This window comes from Pogoniulus pusillus, chromosome 15 (assembly GCF_015220805.1).
Source record: "Pogoniulus pusillus isolate bPogPus1 chromosome 15, bPogPus1.pri, whole genome shotgun sequence".
NCBI lineage: Eukaryota > Metazoa > Chordata > Aves > Piciformes > Lybiidae > Pogoniulus > Pogoniulus pusillus.
The window spans coordinates 24,293,120-24,312,419 of record NC_087278.1 but is presented as its reverse complement, the minus strand read 5'-3'; the positions used below and the strand labels follow the sequence as shown (position 1 = coordinate 24,312,419).

Genomic DNA, 19,300 nt, shown 5'->3' with positions numbered 1-19,300 from the left:
GGGGGTGAAGCCCTCTCCTTCCAGGGCCCCACCTGTTGTAGTTGCCCAGAGATACTAAAAGAGGAAGTGCTAAGTGAGGAGGAGACATGCTGGGGCTGGGCAGGACATGAACTGTGCAAAAGCATTGGCTGGCTGGGAACGTGTGGCAAGGACACACACAGCCACAGGAGAGCAAAACCCCTGCAGGGATGGGGCTGGGGGTGCAGGGAGAGGAGAAGGGGATTGCATGGGCAGAACTGTGCTGAGGGTGCGTGGGAGTGGGAGTGTGTGCAAGGCAGAGTAGTGCTGAAAGATGCCTGCCTCTCTCTGAAGACCCTGAGAGCTGGAAAATGAGGTATGAAGCACACACAGGAGTTCCTTGCAGTTGCCCATGCGTTTTTGGTCTCTCCCCCAACCATGGCTCATTCTTACACACACCATACGCTCCTCTCCTCCTGGCTGTGTGAGGAGTCTTTTCTCTATGCAGAGAAATTAACATCGGTGGGAGGCAGGGCAGGGAAAGACACCAAACCAGCCCAAGCGTTCTGCCTGCTGAGGGGTCTCAAATGTGTGGGGTGGTGCTGGAATGCAGCTGGTGAGAGCACTAGGGTCTTGAAGGCAGCTGTACAGTGTCATTTCAGTCATTCATGCTCTACCAGTGATACTTCTCTGCTGCTCTGCTCTTGGCCTCACCAGATTCAGGTGCCTAGTATCCCCTACACCATGCCCTGAGGCATTGCTGCTCTGAAGGATGTTTACATGACCTCCTGAACAGGGACAAACTCAGCACAGGCTACCCGGGGAAGCCAACGAGCACAGGGATCTGTTACTGGGAGAGTGGCAAGGATGGAAGGAAGCCAGGAAACAAACGACAGAGGTCTTCAACACGGTGAGCACTGCTGGCAACATTTTTCCCTTTCTCTTGAACACCGTGGCTGGATGTGTGCACAGCATCAGGGAAGGAGAAACAAGTGGGAATGCTTCCCCTGGCTACTGCCTGTTCTCCTCTGCTATTCAGCAGCACTGAAGGTAGAGAAAAGTCAGCAAGCCAGGGCAGCAGTGCAGCAAGTGGGACAGATCAGACACTAGGAAAGAGCAGAGGTCCCAACAATGCCTCTGAAACTCCTCTGGGACTTTCTTGTCCCCGTCCTCTATTGATCATGAGGTCCATCCCATGGCTTGTCTGGGATGCCTGCTCTGGTGGGCAGGCACAGCTGACAGTTGAGCTCCTTTTGTTACCCTCACCCTTTTCCACCAATACAGGTCTGGGGAGAGACAGTCTGTGCATTTGGCTTTAGGTAATTCCTGGGTTGCCTCCTTCTGGAGGTCTGTGATCTTGAGCAGTTCATGTCCCAGAGAGTTGGGGTTCTAGTTTGCAAAAGTGTAATTCCCATAAGGATCCAAACAAATTCCAATACAGAAATTGCATATCAGCCCTCCTCATCCCTTCCAAGTTGAACACAAGAGGAGTCATCTGGGAAGAGATGTTGCCTAGTAAAGGTAGGTATTTTACTTTCCAAGCAAGCCCCTTCCAGAGCTAGGAACCATGAGGGCAAATGTTCCCATAGGTTCAGCCATATCCTGGCCTCCTATCTCAGCCTGAAGAGGACCAGCACAGTGCCGCTATCAGATAAAGCCACCCTCTAATACACATCTCTGTCAGGTCTGCCCTGATCTGACCTCCTCTCATCCTGCTCAAAAGCAGCTGAGCTGCTCCCAGGATCTCCTCTATACACCAGCAAAGGAAGGGATTACACCAGGTAGCTCACTAAACTTTCTTGCAGTACTTCGGCAGCCCTAACTAGGGGATGGGGAATGCCCTGGCAGATGGGTGGGAGAGGAGAGAGTTCTCTGGTCTCTTACTGGGATATAGTAACAGGGTTCCTTGGGGCGAGGGCAATCTGAAGATGGGTCTTTCAACCTCATAGCTCTCCATGTATTTTTTCCTCCTGTGGTCAGGGGAAAGCTGGTGCAGATTAGCAGTGCAGTACGCAGTACACTTTATTAGGGCAGCGCAGCGTCTTAAATAATGCTCGGAGAAGACGTGTGCAATCAGTATGGGGCTGGCACAAGTGGACAGTGTAGATTGGCTCACAGTTAGTGTAAGGTGCAGATAGGTTGCCCTGTGTCAAAACAACCCATGGTGTCCGCCCCAGGGGGCAGGCTGGCTCAGCCCCCTCAGGTGTGTGTGGGTTGCTCACTGTTTTCAACTTAGCTTCCTTGAGCGAGCAGTTGCTCAAGGACACGGGTGGAAATACAGGGAAAGCAGAACAATGGGCCACTGGGGAAAGAGAAACACAGACAGAGAGGACAAGGCAAAAGGATTTGACAAAAAGCTTGCACAGCTGTGAACAGCTGCAGGATCTGAACCTTTGTAGAACATAACAGCTGCTCCCAGGCAGGACAGTGTTGGCAAGAGAGCATCGCCAAGCTCTGTGAGATGTAGAAAGACTAGCCCGAGAAGCTGCCCTGCTTTATGCTCCTGGGCAGCTTTCTGAGCCAGGCCACAGTTTTTCCAGGTTTCCCTTTCCCATGATCTTGCATCAGCCTGAACAAATTTATTCACTCTATCTGGGTCCAGTGATGATACAGCTGACTGAATCTGCTGGGCTAGGGGCATGGATTTCTAAAAATGCCAGCAGCTGCCTCTGCTTGCCCTTTGATAACATCTAACACAGCTGCCCTGCATTCACCCTTCCTCCTCCCTCCTATACCCTTGGAGCTGCCAGCTCTCTCACGTAGAAAACTCTTCTGCAGAAGTGGGGAGAGGAGAGGGTGGGAGGAGGGGTTCCAATTTCAACTTGAATGCAAAGGAGTCTGCTCTTCCCTTACAGTTCTGGTACTACCATAGAGAATAGGTGAGAGAAATGCATCCAAGGCGCTATGGGGAACATGGCCACAGCTGAACCATTTGTCTTAGGAGGCAGTGAGGAGCTTTTCTTTCATACTCAGTGAATTGATCTTTGAACATTTTCATCTGGGAAAATACTGTGTCCTGTATCATAAACACACACACACTGCACTTTAGAAAAGGAGTTTGCTCAGATGAACTGAACAGCACCGAGGAGTTTGGGGCTTGGCTTGCTTAGTTTTCAGAGTAAATGTGTGGTGTCTTACTGTGCATTGCCTGCAACTTAGAGCTTAGAGCTTCCAGCAAAACACATCTGCACTCTTAAGAAGAACACCACCAGCACAGAGGAATCTCAGAGGGGTGTGGAGGCTGCTCTCAACAGGTGCTGCGTGCAAGAATGAGGTAGACAAACAAGCACTCATCTTCCAAAGCCCTAGTGAGTTTACAGCTGGAAGGCTGCCCTCTGAAATCATTCTAAAAGAGCTCTCTCTCCTAGAAAAGGTTTATGATTAACTGATCTGCCATTGGTCCTTTCTTCCAGTGCCTGCTAATTGCCCACATTTGGATCTTCCCATTTTCCACTGTGTACTTTTTGCCTGGAAAAACCTTGGAGGAGAGATAAGGCCGCCTCAAAATAGGTATTTCTAGCAGCTCACCCTAGCAGTCCACCAGCCTGGACGTGAGGTTGTGGCAGGACCATGAAGTACATACTGTTGCTCGCCTTTGTGGGTGTGGCTGGTGAGTGTGTTTCTCACTTTTGCTTTTGCAGTGTATAGGGAAAGTCTTTTCTGAGCAAATTCACAAGGTAGGCTGTGGTGGGAAAGTGAAATTCAGTTTCAGCTTCCAGAAGTTTCCAGGCAGAGTGCTATAAAACTTCTTTTGGCCGCTGCCTGTTGATAGTTGCTTGTGTCACAAGAGCAGAAGAAACGCAGACTTCACAGCGGTTTTTGACTCAGGACTGCAGAAACATATCCATAGCTCCAGACCCCATCCAGCCTCTCTCTCAGGGACTGTGAAACGCAAAGATAGTGCCCAGGCCCCGAAAGACCTGAGGCTGCTGTAAGTTTCTGACGTGTGGGCGAGTGTGCCGAGGAACTGTAGCTGCAGACCTGTATTGTCCTTACACTCGGTGCTCTACGGAGCACTGCTGCAGCCAGGGTCCTGGTGCAGACACCCGCTGGGAGGAGCAGCCAGGGCTCTAGCTGCAGATCCTGAGACGCCTGTGTAGCTCTGATGGCCTTGTTTTAGGGAGCAGCAAATGAGCACCCAATAGGCTTCCCCACCAGTGCTACTGGGAGTCTTTGTGGAGGCAGAAGCTACAAGTGAGATGCTTCAGTCGGTCAGAGAGGCACAAGATTCCTTGTGCCAGGTGTTGACATATGCCACTTCTTGCCTCCCAGTTGCCCTCCCCATCAGCGGCAGTGATGATGATGATGACAAGATCGTGGGCGGCTACACCTGTGCAGAGAACGCTGTTCCCTATCAGGTGTCCCTGAATTCTGGCTACCACTTCTGTGGAGGTTCTCTCATCAGCAGCCAGTGGGTCCTGTCAGCTGCTCACTGCTACAAGTCGTGAGTGCAATGCAGTTTATTCTTCCCTAAGCTCCTCCTGTCTTCCAGCTCACTGCCAGCAGGTATTCTGAGCGGTGAGATCCAACAATGTGAGTCCACTGGGACAGGAGACAAGCAAGGGATGGGTGGCGCATTCAGGAAGCTGGGCTGAGGCATCACAAGGGGTTTTCCACGCCTGCAAGTGTTTCTGTGCACGCAGACTGCTTTGTGCAGTGGCTGTGTGATAATGCAGTCTCTGCTTAGGGGCTGGGATTCCTTAGAACGTGCATTAATCTTGCTAAAACACAGTCCGTGGGCAACAGGGAGATGAATGTGGCCGGGGTGCAGGCGAGTGCATGTGGTAAGAGGGAGACTGCCATCCCCTGCCGGGAGCAGCAATGTGTGTGCCACTCCTCCTCTTCTGCAGTCGTATCCAAGTGCAGCTCGGCAAACATAACCTGGCAGCCACGGAATCGACTCAGCAGTTCATCAACTCCGCTAAAGTCATCCGCCACTCCGGCTACAGTGCCTACACTCTGGACAATGACATCATGCTCATCAAGCTTGCCACAGCAGCCAAGCTCAACCGAGCTGTCCAGACAGTTCCTCTGCCTACTTCCTGCGTGGAAGCTGGCACCACATGCCTCATCTCTGGCTGGGGCAACACACTCAGCAACGGTGGTGAGTATGCTGTGGGGATGTAGAGCACCGTGTGGGACCGAGAGGTACCCTGAGGCCTCTCAGTTAAGCCCAAGCAGTACAGAGTAAGCACAGACAAGTGCTGCAATGCATCTTTGGGGTGACCAGATTGTGTAGGCAGTAATCAATTAGCTGCTTTAAAGGCAAGCTTCTGCAAAGCCCTTTCTCTGCTTTGCTGGTACAATCAGGGATCCACTCGAGTCATCCCCGTTCCATTCAGCAGCATGCTCGCACTGCCACAGCTTCTGTGGCCTGCTGCTAGCAGCTGCACAGTGTCAAGCTCCAGCAGTTTAACTAAGACCAGAAGAGCTGCTGGTCCTCCAAGGAGAAGATCGAGAGTAGCTCCTAGCTCTGTGCTTGCCAATCAGTGTTTTTCCAGACATCAGAAAAGGTCACATGGCTGCAGTGTAGGACGTGGGTTCTATGGGGAGAAGCTGTTCCCTCTAAACAAAAGCAATCCATGCTGTGATTCCACTTCACAGGAACAAAGAGAGCTAAAACTGGTTGTTGAGTGATTGCTTGTCTGCCAGGAAAGATCTTCTTGCAACGAACTCAGAGATGTCATCACCCACCTCTCCATGGTTTCTTGTAGTTTCCTACCCAGATGACTTGCAGTGCCTGGAGGCTCCTGTACTCTCCGCAAGCGACTGCAGCAAAGCCTACCCTGGGGAAATCACAAGCAACATGATCTGCGTGGGATTCCTGGAGGGAGGAAAAGACTCCTGCCAGGTAAAACATCTGCCTCTCCCTTCCCATGTCTTTCTCTCCTGGCCTTTGCTAGTAGAGGAGCCATCCTATCCGAGAATCCACTGAACTCACTCGAGCTGAATGTTGGGACACTTTCAACAATAGGGGAGACTTCAGGTGAGAGCTGCTTCTTGAGAGGGGTTAGGTGTTTTCCACCCAGTGAGTCAGTGCCCCTTGGCTCAGGAAGCAAATAGCTCTGCCCTGAATCTTCACAAGCAGACTATGCTCACTGGGGTGCACTTGCAGATCCAGTGAGGCACAGTAGCATCAGGCACAGAGTGGCAGTCAGAGATTACTTCCCGTAGAACTTCCGTGTCAAAAAAGCTCAGTGAAGCTCCCTCCCTCCCTCGCATTTCTGGCGCCACTGGCTCAGCACTTACACTGCCACCACTGGCTGAATGTCCTCATTCTTCCTGTGCACAGGGTGATTCTGGTGGTCCAGTAGTCTGCAACGGGCAGCTCCAGGGCATTGTTTCCTGGGGTATTGGATGTGCCAAGAAAGGCTACCCTGGGGTGTACACCAAGGTCTGCAATTACGTCTCCTGGATCGAATCGACTATATCTGCCAACTGAGACACTCCCCCTGTGTGACCTCCCTTTTCTCCTCATCATTTTCTTCTCTTCTGGGACAGGACATGCAAAGATTATAAAAAAATAAATATTTTCAGACACCTCTTCTTTGTGCAGTGTTTCTCTGGGTGCCTCCATAGGGAGTGGTAAGCAGCTGAGAGAATCTGCTGCATCGTGCCGGCAGCACACTCCTACTGCAGAAAACAGCAGGCAGCAACAGGAGTGATCAACGTTGCTCTCATGCCCACCTCAACAACTGTGTGACTGAAGAGTTCCTCATGGAACCTTCCCCAGAGCTCTTCTTGGTGAATGACTGAACCTCATGATAGGGCTTTTTTTGCTCGTGTACCTTTGCTGTTGAGGCTGTTGTCTGCATCTTTTTAGTCAGCCCAATGATTGTGTTGGCACTGCGTGGTTTTGGACAGCAGTGTCTGGCAATTGGAGGAGTGCCTGGCCTGTAAGGAGAAGGGAAGAGATGTGAGGAGTGTCACGTGTTGAAAGCAGTGTGAAAGCACATCTAGCACATCTTGGAAGCGTGACATGGGATAGGGTGGCATGAGAATATCAGCAAGGTATAAGTCAGCATCCCATTTCTCTGAGAGAGACATGCAGGAGAAATAAAACTTCACAAAGCAGCTTCAAATACACTAGAAAATGTATTGGGTAAAGAAATTACTTCAGTCCTCTCAACCAAACTATTCAGATAGGTCAAAAAAACCCCCAAAAACCCAAGCCCCAGGTTTGTAGCTCTGTAGAATGTTCAGAGTAAAGAGGTGGTGGAAAAGATGACCTCGTACATTGCCCATCCTCCCCCTGGAAGTACTGGGAAATGGAACACGACCAGCAATTGGGCAGGCAGCTGAGGCAGCTACCACAACTCCAGTGCAGCTGTTCAAGTGGAAGGGAAACTTGCTTACCCACGGGGGCCAGGATGGCCATAAGGACCCACTGGAGAACCATGGACAGAAGCCACCTCTTTCCAGCAACCTCCCAGTGGTGACAACACAGGCAGAATGATGCACCAAGAGGAAAGGTCGAGAGAGAAAGAGATGCCTCTTTACAGGTGGGCAGGGCAATGAAGGAGAGCAGCTGCCTGGCTGGGAACAGTGGGGACTGGCATCTGCATGCAGGCATCAGGTGCACACATGCTGCTCCGCCAACTTCCTGCCATGTATGTGTGCACGTAGGCAGGAGGCAAAGTGTTATGCCAGCAGCATGGTGGGGCTGCACAGCAGCCTGAGTGCGTGCACAGCACAGACAGGCAGAGAGGCACCAAAGGAGGGCAAGAGCAAAAGAGCTCAGAAGTGCATGTTTGTGTCTGTGCTGTCTCCTCTCCAGACGCCCTCACGCATCGAGACTCCCAGCCCTGCAAGCAGCCCTGTGGAGTCTTCTTGGCTGATCCCAGTGCCCCTTCTTATGTTGCCCAGGTATGGGGAGCGCTGCCGGCGGTCATCCAGCGGTCTGGTTGTAGCATGGGAGATTTCTCTAACTGCTCTTCTTTTCCTCCTCAGGGAGATCTCAAGGGGAGAAAAGGCTGCCTTTGGCTCGGTACTGGGACTGCCTCTAGGCAGACTGCACCATGCAGCAAGTTCACCATGAGATGTGATGCTACAGACTTGCCTTTTGCAGAAGACAAGAGCTGCTTGCTGTTCTCCCTTCTGCAGAATTCTGCACAGGAGCAGAAAGATGAGAATGGACAGATCTGGAGAAGAAGTCCTGCCTCCTTCTCTACGTGGGGCACAGCCTTGGTCACCAGCCCAAGGCTGGGACAAATCACTGGTGGCAGGAAGTAAGGCTCCCAGTTTGTGCCCCTCACTCTGTGCATCAGAGCCCCAGTGCCATTCCTGCCTGTCTATGCCATGCTGTGGGCCCTGCAATGTGCAGCAAGGGAAAGGTTAACCCCTGACAAAGAGCAAGATTCTGACTGCTGAAAGCTGTCATAGACTTTGCAGGGAAGATGTTCCCCTGGATGAATATTACGTAAATGTGTTAAGAAAAGAAAGAGATGGGTGGCAAGGAGAGAAGGCAAGACAGCAGGATAGGGGAAGACTAGAAAGTAGAGGAGGTACTGAGTGGAAAGGGATTGTCTTGCCTCATTCAGCTCCAATGAGGAAAAAGCAGGGGATGGTTTGTGCTCAGCTTCCTCAGCAGCTCAGCCACTGTGTTTCATGCTCAGCACAGTAATACGTGCCAGAGTCATTGAGAAAGGCATGGTTTATCAAGAGCTCTATCCTGTCTCCTTGTATCTCACTGCTCTTGAAACGGCCTCGGAAATTCTCCTCAACATTTGCTTTATTAGCTCCTATTGCAGAAGCCACTGCAGTCAGCCTGGAGTCCTTCCCCAAAGGCATCCTGTACCAGTACATAGCTGTGCTGGAGGACCTCTTCTTGGAGCAGCTCAGATTCACAGACTGGCCTTGTCGCACCACAGTGTCTGGGGACTGCTCCAGAGGCAATGCTGGAATGGAAAAGGAGAAATATTGGGAAGGAGGGGAAAATGGAAAAACCTGAGCTAGGTGCTGTGTGCTAGAGGAGGGAGCACAGGAGGCTAGGGAGCAGCAGAGGGGATGGCACAGTCCTTCAGCTCAGCAGGTGCATTTGCAATCTCTCTGCAATGGTCAGGAAGTATTCCTGGGCAGTTTCTGTCCAAAGCAGCAATCTTCTGGAGGCTGTGCCCAGAAGCAAAGCAGGCAGCCATCACAGGAGATTCAGGGACTCCTGCCCACCTCACTCATTGCCCAGCCTTAACACTGGAGGTTCTGGGGACAGGAGCACTGGCAGCAACTGAGTACACAGGTGGGACAGCAGCAGTGGAATCAAAGTAGGTATGCAGGGGTGAGGTGAGGTGACTTACCTACAGGGGCCAGTATGGCCACAAAGAACCAGCAAGGAAGCATGGGGGTGAAGCCCTCTCCTTCCAGGGCCCCACCTGTTGTAGTTGCCCAGAGATACTAAAAGAGGAAGTGCTAAGTGAGGAGGAGACATGCTGGGGCTGGGCAGGACATGAACTGTGCAAAAGCATTGGCTGGCTGGGAACGTGTGGCAAGGACACACACAGCCACAGGAGAGCAAAACCCCTGCAGGGATGGGGCTGGGGGTGCAGGGAGAGGAGAAGGGGATTGCATGGGCAGAACTGTGCTGAGGGTGCGTGGGAGTGGGAGTGTGTGCAAGGCAGAGTAGTGCTGAAAGATGCCTGCCTCTCTCTGAAGACCCTGAGAGCTGGAAAATGAGGTATGAAGCACACACAGGAGTTCCTTGCAGTTGCCCATGCATTTGTGGTCTCTCCCCCAACCATGGCTCATTCTTACACACACCACACACTCCTCTCCTCCTGGCTGTGTGAGGAGTCTTTTCTCTATGCACAGAAATTAACATCGGTGGGAGGCAGGGCAGGGAAAGACACCAAACCAGCCCAAGTGTTCTGCCTGCTGAGGGGTCTCAAATGTGTGGGGTGGTGCTGGAATGCAGCTGGTGAGAGCACTAGGGTCTTGAAGGCAGCTGTACAGTGTCATTTCAGTCATTCATGCTCTACCAGTGATACGTCTCTGCTGCTCTGCTCTTGGCCTCACCAGATTCAGGTGCCTAGTATCCCCTACACCATGCCCTGAGGCATTGCTGCTCTGAAGGATGTTTACATGACCTCCTGAACAGGGACAAACTCAGCACAGGCTACCCGGGGAAGCCAACGAGCACAGGGATCTGTTACTGGGAGAGTGGCAAGGATGGAAGGAAGCCAGGAAACAAACGACAGAGGTCTTCAACACGGTGAGTACTGCTGGCAACATTTTTCCCTTTCTCTTGAACACCGTGGCTGGATGTGTGCACAGCATCAGGGAAGGAGAAACAAGTGGGAATGCTTCCCCTGGCTACTGCCTGTTCTCCTCTGCTATTCAGCAGCACTGAAGGTAGAGAAAAGTCAGCAAGCCAGGGCAGCAGTGCAGCAAGTGGGACAGATCAGACACTAGGAAAGAGCAGAGGTCCCAACAATGCCTCTGAAACTCCTCTGGGACTTTCTTGTCCCCGTCCTCTATTGATCATGAGGTCCATCCCATGGCTTGTCTGGGATGCCTGCTCTGGTGGGCAGGCACAGCTGACAGTTGAGCTCCTTTTGTTACCCTCACCCTTTTCCACCAATACAGGTCTGGGGAGAGACAGTCTGTGCATTTGGCTTTAGGTAATTCCTGGGTTGCCTCCTTCTGGAGGTCTGTGATCTTGAGCAGTTCATGTCCCAGAGAGTTGGGGTTCTAGTTTGCATATGTGAAATTCCCATAAGGATCCAAACAAATTCCAATACAGAAATTACATATCAGCCCTCCTCATCCCCTCCAAGTTGAACACAAGAGGAGTCATCTGGGAAGAGATGTTGCCTAGTAAAGGTAGGTATTTTACTTTCCAAGCAAGCCCCTTCCAGAGCTAGGAACCATGAGGGCAAATGTTCCCATAGGTTCAGCCATATCCTGGCCTCCTATCTCAGCCTGAAGAGGACCAGCACAGTGCCACTATCAGATAAAGCCACCCTCTAATACACATCTCTGTCAGGTCTGCCCTGATCTGACCTCCTCTCATCCTGCTCAAAAGCAGCTGAGCTGCTCCCAGGATCTCCTCTATATACCAGCAAAGGAAAGGATTACACCAGGTAGCTCACTAAACTTTCTTGCAGTACTTCGGCAGCCCTAACTAGGGGATGGGGAATGCCCTGGCAGATGGGTGGGAGTCAAGAGGGTTCTCTGGTCTCTCACTGGGATATAGTAGCAAGGTTCCTTGGGGCGAGGGAATTCAGAAGAAGGGTCTTTCAACCTATAACTCTCCATGTATTTTTTCCTCCACAAATATGTCCCTTCATTTTTTAAGGCCCTTTTTGTCCATCAATATCTGTGGAAAGGGGCTCAGCTTTCCTGGAAAAGAAGGAATTGCCTGAGCCCCTACACTTGTTTACTACCCTCTAATTCTTGTACAGGAAGAGACAGCAAGCAATGCATCCCTCCCCGGTTCGGTCCTACCTCCTTTGTCTCTCTAAGACACCAACAGTTCCAGTCTCTGACATGGGTGGAAATACAGGGAAAGCAGAACAATGGGCCACTGGGGAGAGAGAAACACAGACAGAGAGGACAAGGCAAGAGGATTTGACAGAAGGGTTGCACAGCTGTGAACAGCTGCAGGATCTGAACCTTTGTAGAACATAACAGCTGCTCCCAGGCAGGACAGTGTTGGCAAGAGAGCATCGCCAAGCTCTGTGAGATGTAGAAAGACTAGCCCGAGAAGCTGCCCTGCTTTATGCTCCTGGGCAGCTTTCTGAGCCAGCCCATAGTTTTTCCAGGTTTCCCTTTCCCATGATCTTGCATCAGCCTGAACAAATTTATTCACTCTATCTGGGTCCAGTGATGATACAGCTGACTGAATCTGCTGGGCTAGGGGCATGGATTTCTAAAAATGCCAGCAGCTGCCTCTGCTTGCCCTTTGATAACATCTAACACAGCTGCCCTGCATTCACCCTTCCTCCTCCCTCCTATACCCTTGGAGCTGCCAGCTCTCTCACGTAGAAAACTCTTCTGCAGAAGTGGGGAGAGGAGAGGGTGGGAGGAGGGGTTCCAATTTCAACTTGAATGCAAAGGAGTCTGCTCTTCCCTTACAGTTCTGGTACTACCATAGAGAATAAGTGAGAGAAATGCATCCAAGGCGCTACGGGGAACATGGCCACAGCTGAACCATTTGTCTTAGGAGGCAGTGAGGAGCTTTTCTTTCATACTCAGTGAATTGATCTTTGAACATTTTCATCTGGGAAAATACTGTGTCCTGTATCATAAACACACACACACTGCACTCTAGAAAAGGAGTTTGCTCAGATGAACTGAACAGCACCGAGGAGTTTGGGGCTTGGCTTGCTTAGTTTTCAGAGTAAATGTGTGGTGTCTTACTGTGCATTGCCTGCAACTTAGAGCTTAGAGCTTCCAGCAAAACACATCTGCACTCTTAAGAAGAACACCACCAGCACAGAGGAATCTCAAGAGGGCTGTAGAGGCTGCTCTGAACAGGTGCCACATGAAAGAAGTAAAGGGTTGGACTTGATGATCTGTGAGGTCTCTTCCAACCCTGATGAAACTGTGATACTGTGAATGAGGTAGACAAACAAGCACTCATCTTCCAAAGCCCTAGTGAGTTTTCAGCTGGAAGGCTGCCCTCTGAATTCATTCTAAAAGAGCTCTCTCTCCTAGGAAAGGTTTATGATTAACTGATCTGCCATTGGTCCTTTCTTCCAGTGCCTGCTAATTGCCCACATTTGGATCTTCCCATTTTCCACTGTGTACTTTTTGCCTGGAAAAACCTTGGAGGAGAGATAAGGCCACCTCAAAAAAGCTATTTCTAGCAGCTCACCCTAGCAGTCCACCAGTCTAGGTGTGAGGTTGTGGCAGGACCATGAAGTACATACTGTTGCTCGCCTTTGTGGGTGTGGCTGGTGAGTGTGTTTCTCACTTTTGCTTTTGCAGTGTATAGGGAAAGTCTTTTCTGAGCAAATTCACAAGGTAGGCTGTGGTGGGAAAGTGAAATTCAGTTTCAGCTTCCAGAAGTTTCCAGGCAGAGTGCTATAAAACTTCTTTTGGCCGCTGCCTGTTGATAGTTGCTTGTGTCACAAGAGCAGAAGAAACGCAGACTTCACAGCGGTTTTTGACTCAGGACTGCAGAAACATATCCATAGCTCCAGACCCCATCCAGCCTCTCTCTTAGGGACTATGAAATGCAAAGATAGTGCCCAGGCCCCGAAAGACCTGAGGCTGCTGTAAGTTTCTGACGTGTGGGCGAGTGTGCCGAGGAACTGTAGCTGCAGACCTGTATTGTCCTTACACTCGGTGCTCTACGGAGCACTGCTGCAGCCAGGGTCCTGGTGCAGACACCCGCTGGGAGGAGCAGCCACGGCTCTAGATGCAGATACTGAGACGCCTGTGTAGCTCTGATGGCCTTGTTTTAGGGAGCAGCAAATGAGCACCCATTAGGCACCCAGTGCTACTGGGAGTCTTTGTGGAGGCAGAAGCTACAAGTGAGATGCTTCAGTCGGTCAGAGAGGCACAAGATTCCTTGTGCCAGGTGTTGACATATGCCACTTCTTGCCTCCCAGTTGCCCTCCCCATCAGCGGCAGTGATGATGATGATGACAAGATCGTGGGCGGCTACACCTGTGCAGAGAACGCTGTTCCCTATCAGGTGTCCCTGAATTCTGGCTACCACTTCTGTGGAGGTTCTCTCATCAGCAGCCAGTGGGTCCTGTCAGCTGCTCACTGCTACAAGTCGTGAGTGCAATGCAGTTTATTCTTCCCTAAGCTCCTCCTGTCTTCCTGCTCACTGCCAGCAGGTATTCTGAGCGGTGAGATCCAACAATGTGAGTCCACTGTGACAGGAGACAAGCAAGGGATGGGTGGTGCATTCAGGAAGCTGGGCTGAGGCATCACAAGGGGCTTTCCACGCCTGCAAGTGTTTCTGTGCACACAGACTGCTTTGTGCAGTGGCTGTGTGATAATGCAGTCTCTGCTTAGGGGCTGGGATTCCTTAGAACGTGCATTAATCTTGCTAAAACACAGTCCGTGGGCAACAGGGAGATGAATGTGGCCGGGGTGCAGGCGAGTGCATGTGGTAAGAGGGAGACTGCCATCCCCTGCCGGGAGCAGCAATGTGTGTGCCACTCCTCCTCTTCTGCAGTCGTATCCAAGTGCAGCTCGGCAAACATAACCTGGCAGCCACGGAATCGACTCAGCAGTTCATCAACTCCGCTAAAGTCATCCGCCACTCCGGCTACAGTGCCTACACTCTGGACAATGACATCATGCTCATCAAGCTTGCCACAGCAGCCAAGCTCAACCGAGCTGTCCAGACAGTTCCTCTGCCTACTTCCTGCGTGGAAGCTGGCACCACATGCCTCATCTCTGGCTGGGGCAACACACTCAGCAGTGGCGGTGAGTATGCCATGGGGATGTAGAGCACTGTGTGGCACCGAGAAGTACCCTGAGGCTTCCCAATTAAGTCCAAGCAGTACAGAGTAAGCACAGACAAGTGCTGCAATGCATCTTTGGGGTGACCAGATTGTGTAGGCAGTAATCAATTAGCTGCTTTAAAGGCAAGCTTCTGCAAAGCCCTTCCTCTGCTTTGCTCGTACAATCAGGGATCCACTTGAGTCATTCCCGTTCCATTCAGCAGCATGCTCGCACTGCCACAGCTTCTGTGGCCTGCTGCTAGCAGCTGCACAGTGCCAAGCACCAGCAGTTTAACTAAGACCAGAAGAGCTGCTGGTCCTCCAAGGAGAAGATCGAGAGTAGCTCCTAGCTCTGTGCTTGCCAATCAGTGTTTTTCCAGGTATCAGAAAAGGTCACATGGCTGCAGTGTAGGACGTGGGGTCTATGGGGAGAAGCTGTTCCCTCTAAACAAAAGCAATCCATTATGTGATTCCACTTCACAAAGAGATCTAAAACTGATTGTTGAGTGACTGCTTGTCTGCCAGGAAAGATCTTCTTGCAACGAACTCAGAGATGTCATCACCCACCTCTCCTTGGTTTCTTGTAGTTTCCTACCCAGACGACTTGCAGTGCCTGGAGGCTCCTGTACTCTCTGCAAGCGACTGCAGCAAAGCCTACCCTGGGCAAATCACAAGCAACATGATCTGCGTGGGATTCCTGGAGGGAGGAAAAGACTCCTGCCAGGTAAAACATCTGCCTCTCCTTCCCATGTCTTTCTCTCCTGGCCTTTGCTAGTAGAGGAGCCATCCTATCCAAGAATCCACTGAACTCACTCGAGCTGAATGTTGGGACACTTTCAACAATAGGGGAGACTTCAGGTGAGAGCTGCTTCTTGAGGGGGGTTAGGTGTTTTCCACCCAGTGAGTCAGTGCCCCTTGGCTCAGGAAGCAAATAGCTCTGCCCTGAATCTTCACAAGCAGACTATGCTCACTGGGGTGCACTTGCAGATCCTGTGAGGCACAGTAGCATCAGGCACAGAGTGGCAGTCAGAGATTACTTCCCGTAGAACTTCTGTGTCAAAAAAGCTCAGTGAAGCTCCCTCCCTCCCTCGCATTTCTGGCGCCACTGGCTCAGCACTTACACTGCCACCACTGGCTGAATGTCCTCATTCTTCCTGTGCACAGGGTGATTCTGGTGGTCCAGTAGTCTGCAACGGGCAGCTCCAGGGCATTGTTTCCTGGGGTATTGGATGTGCCAAGAAAGGCTACCCTGGGGTGTACACCAAGGTCTGCAATTACGTCTCCTGGATCGAATCGACTATATCTGCCAACTGAGACACTCCCCCTGTGTGACCTCCCTTTTCTCCTCATCATTTTCTTCTCTTCTGGGACAGGACATGCAAAGATTATAAAAAAATAAATATTTTCAGACACCTCTTCTTTGTGCAGTGTTTCTCTGGGTGCCTCCATAGGGAGTGGTAAGCAGCTGAGAGAATCTGCTGCATCGTGCAGGCAGCACACTCCTACTGCAGAAAACAGCAGGCAGCAACAGGAGTGATCAACATTGCCCTCATGCCCACCTCAACAACTGTGTGACTGAAGAGTTCCTCATGGAACCTTCCCCAGAGCTCTTCTTGGTGAGTGGCTCAGCCTCTTGCTAGGGCTTTTTTTGCTCATGTACCTTTGCTGTTGAGGCTGTTGTCTGCATCTTTTTACTCAGTCCAATGATTGTGCTGGCACTGCATGGTTTTCCTGAAAGATTCAAAAGGACAGAGATATTCCTGGGTTCTGGTTTCATCTCCTCCTGGCTCCAGCTGGTACTGGAATGGAAAGTCCATGAAAAGGCAATCTATAGGTAGAAGAGAAATGAGGCAAGGCAGTGAATACAAGAAGAAAGGAGAGTCAAAACGTGTTTCAAAAATGGCATAGTGTAGGAAGGAAATGAGAGAGAAGTGGAAGACCATACCACCTCTTCCTTTAAGCAGGCAGAGCTGGTGATCACAAGAGGAAATCTGGTACAGTCAAACACAGGTTTGTGCTTGTGCTGTGGCCAGATCCCTGATTGTGTGGAAGGGTTTGTGCTGTGCTGCTCTGGCTTTGCAGTCACTGTGTGTCTTGCTCAGCACAGAAGTATGTGCCTGAGTCATTGAGCAGGGCATGATCTATCTTCATAGATAAGCAGCAGCCCTTAGTCCCAGTGCTCTGGACATGGTTTCTGAATTCCTTCCCAATCTCTGCTGTGCCACCTTCCATTGAGTAGAGAACCAACTGCAGAGTGGCATCCTTCCCCAGGGGCAGTTTGTACCAGTATAAGGTCAAGAATACATTTGCCTTTTGGGAGCAGTCCAGAGTCACAGAGTCTCCCACTTGGACAACTGTGTCTGGCGATTGGTGGAGTGCCTGGCCTGTAAGGAGAAGGGAAGAGATGTGAGGAGTGTCACGTGTTGAAAGCAATGTGAAAGCACATCTTGGAAGTGTGACATGGGATAGGGTGGCATGAGAATATCAGCAAGGTATAAGTCAGCATCCCATTTCTCTGAGAGAGACATGCAGGAGAAATAAAACTTCACAAAGCAGCTTCAAACGCACTAGAAAATGTATTGGGTAAAGAAATTACTTCAGTCCTCTCAACTAAAATATTCAGATAGGTCAAAAAAACCCCCAAAAACCCAAGCCCCAGGTTTGTAGCTCTGTAGAATGTTCAGAGTAAAGAGGTGGTGGAAAAGATGACCTCGTACATTGCCCATCCTCCCCCTGGAAGTACTGGGGAATGGAACACGACCAGCAATTGGGCAGGCAGCTGAGGCAGCTACCACAACTCCAGTGCAGCTGTTCAAGTGGAAGGGAAACTTGCTTACCCACGGGGGCCAGGATGGCCATAAGGACCCACTGGAGAACCATGGACAGAAGCCACCTCTTTCCAGCAACCTCCCAGTGGTGACAACACAGGCAGAATGATGCACCAAGAGGAAAGGTCGAGAGAGAAAGAGATGCCTCTTTGCAGGTGGGCAGGGCAATGAAGGAGAGCAGCTGCCTGGCTGGGAACAGTGGGGACTGGCATCTGCATGCAGGCATCAGGTGCACACATGCTGCTCCGCCAACTTCCTGCCATGTATGTGTGCACGTAGGCAGGAGGCAAAGTGTTATGCCAGCAGCATGGTGGGGCTGCACAGCAGCCTGAGTGCGTGCACAGCACAGACAGGCACAGAGGCACCAAAGGAGGGCAAGAGCAAAAGAGCTCAGAAGTGCATGTTTGTGTCTGTGCTGTCTCCTCTCCAGACGCCCTCACGCATCAAGACTCCCAGCCCTGCAAGCAGCCCTGTGGAGTCTTCTTGGCTGATCCCAGTGCCCCTTCTTATGTTGCCCAGGTATGGGGAGCGCTGCCGGCGGTCATCCTGCTGTCTGCTTGTAGCATGGGAGATTTCTCTAACTGCTCTTCTTTTCCTCCTCAGGGAGATCTCAAGGGGAGAAAAGGCTGCCTTTGGCTCGGTACTGGGACTGCCTCTAGGCAGATTGCACCATGCAGCAAGTTCACCATGAGATGTGATGCTACAGACTTGCCTTTTGCAGAAGACAAGAGCTGCTTGCTGTTCTCCCTTCTGCAGAATTCTGCACAGGAGCAGAAGGATGAGATTGGACAGAGCTGGAAAAAAAGTGCTGCCTCCTTCTCTACGTGGGGCACAGCCTTGTTCACCAGCCAACACAGGAAGTAAGGCTCCCAGTTTGTGCCACTCATTCTGTGCATCAGTGCCCCAGTGCCATTCCTGTCTGTCTATGCCATGCTGTGGGCCCTGAATGTGTAGCAAGGGAAAGGTTAACCCATGACAAAGAGCAAGAGTCTGACTGCTGAAAGTTGTCATAGACTTTGCAGGGAAGATGCTCCCCTGGATGAATATTATGTAAACTAAGTGAAGGGGGAGAGAAGGCAAGACAGCAGGATAGGGGAAGGCTAGAAAGTAGAGGAGGTACTGAGTGGAAAGGGATTGTCTTGCCTCATTCAGCTCCAGTGAGGACAAAAGCAGGTCCCCTTCATTGAGGGGGATGGTTTGTGCTCAGCTCCCTCAGCAGCTCAGCCACTGTGGTTCACCATCAGCACAGTAATACGTGCCCGAGTCATTGAGAAAGGCATGGTTTATCAAGAGCTCTATCCTGTCTCCTTGTATCTCACTGCTCTTGAAACGGCTTTGGAAGTTCTCCTCAACATCTGCTTTACCACCCATCAGTGCAGAAGCCACTGCAGTCAGCCTGGAGTCCTTCTCCAAAGGCATCCTGTACCAGAACATAGCTGTGCTGGAGGACCTCTTCTTGGAGCAGCTCAGATTCACAGACTGGCCTTGTCGCACCACAGTGTCTGGGGACTGCTCCAGAGGCAATGCTGGAATGGAAAAGGAGAAATATTGGGAAGGAGGGGAAAATGGAAAAACCTGAGCTAGGTGCTGTGTGCTAGAGGAGGGAGCACAGGAGGCTAGGGAGCAGCAGAGGGGATGGCACAGTCCTTCAGCTCCGCAGGTGCATTTGCAATCTCTCTGCAATGGTCAGGAAATATTCCTGGGCAGTTTCTGTCCAAAGCAGCAGTCTTTTGGAGGCTGTGCCCAGAAGCAAAGCAGGCAGCCATCACAGGAGATTCAGGGACTCCTGCCCACCTCACTCATTGCCCAGCCTTAACACTGGAGGTTCTGGGAACAGGAGCACTGGTGGCAACTGAGTACACAGGTGGGACAGCAGCAGTGGAATCAAAGTAGGTATGCAGGGGTGAGGTGAGGTGACTTACCTACAGGGGCCAGTATGGCCACAAAGAACCAGCAAGGAAGCATGGGGGTGAAGCCCTCTCCTTCCAGGGCCCCACCTGTTGTAGTTGCCCAGAGATACTAAAAGAGGAAGTGCTAAGTGAGGAGGAGACATGCTGGGGCTGGGCAGGACATGAACTGTGCAAAAGCATTGGCTGGCTGGGAACGTGTGGCAAG

The 19,300-nt window shown here is 51.3% G+C and overlaps 2 protein-coding genes across 3 annotated transcripts; both read left to right on the top strand.

Moving 5' to 3' along the window:
- Nucleotides 1-3,528: 3,528 nt before the first annotated feature.
- On the top strand, nucleotides 3,529-6,490 carry LOC135182144 (trypsin I-P1-like). The gene is made up of 5 exons (XM_064156010.1): nucleotides 3,529-3,568; nucleotides 4,231-4,402; nucleotides 4,809-5,062; nucleotides 5,673-5,809; nucleotides 6,251-6,490. Exons 1-5 carry the CDS (start codon nucleotides 3,529-3,531, stop codon nucleotides 6,398-6,400), a joined length of 753 nt encoding a protein of 250 aa, XP_064012080.1. The 3' UTR covers nucleotides 6,401-6,490.
- A 7,248-nt stretch (nucleotides 6,491-13,738) lies between these two features.
- Nucleotides 13,739-15,761, top strand: LOC135182061 (trypsin I-P1-like). 2 transcript variants are annotated; one of them, XM_064155801.1, is made up of 4 exons: nucleotides 13,739-13,769; nucleotides 14,087-14,340; nucleotides 14,945-15,081; nucleotides 15,522-15,761. In XM_064155801.1, exons 2-4 carry the CDS (start codon nucleotides 14,211-14,213, stop codon nucleotides 15,669-15,671), a joined length of 417 nt encoding a protein of 138 aa, XP_064011871.1. In that variant the 5' UTR covers nucleotides 13,739-13,769; nucleotides 14,087-14,210; the 3' UTR covers nucleotides 15,672-15,761. The 2 variants fall into 2 exon arrangements, with proteins under 2 accessions (XP_064011871.1, XP_064011870.1); XM_064155800.1 differs by lacking the exon at nucleotides 13,739-13,769 and having other exon boundaries at nucleotides 13,941-14,340.
- Nucleotides 15,762-19,300: the final 3,539 nt, after the last annotated feature.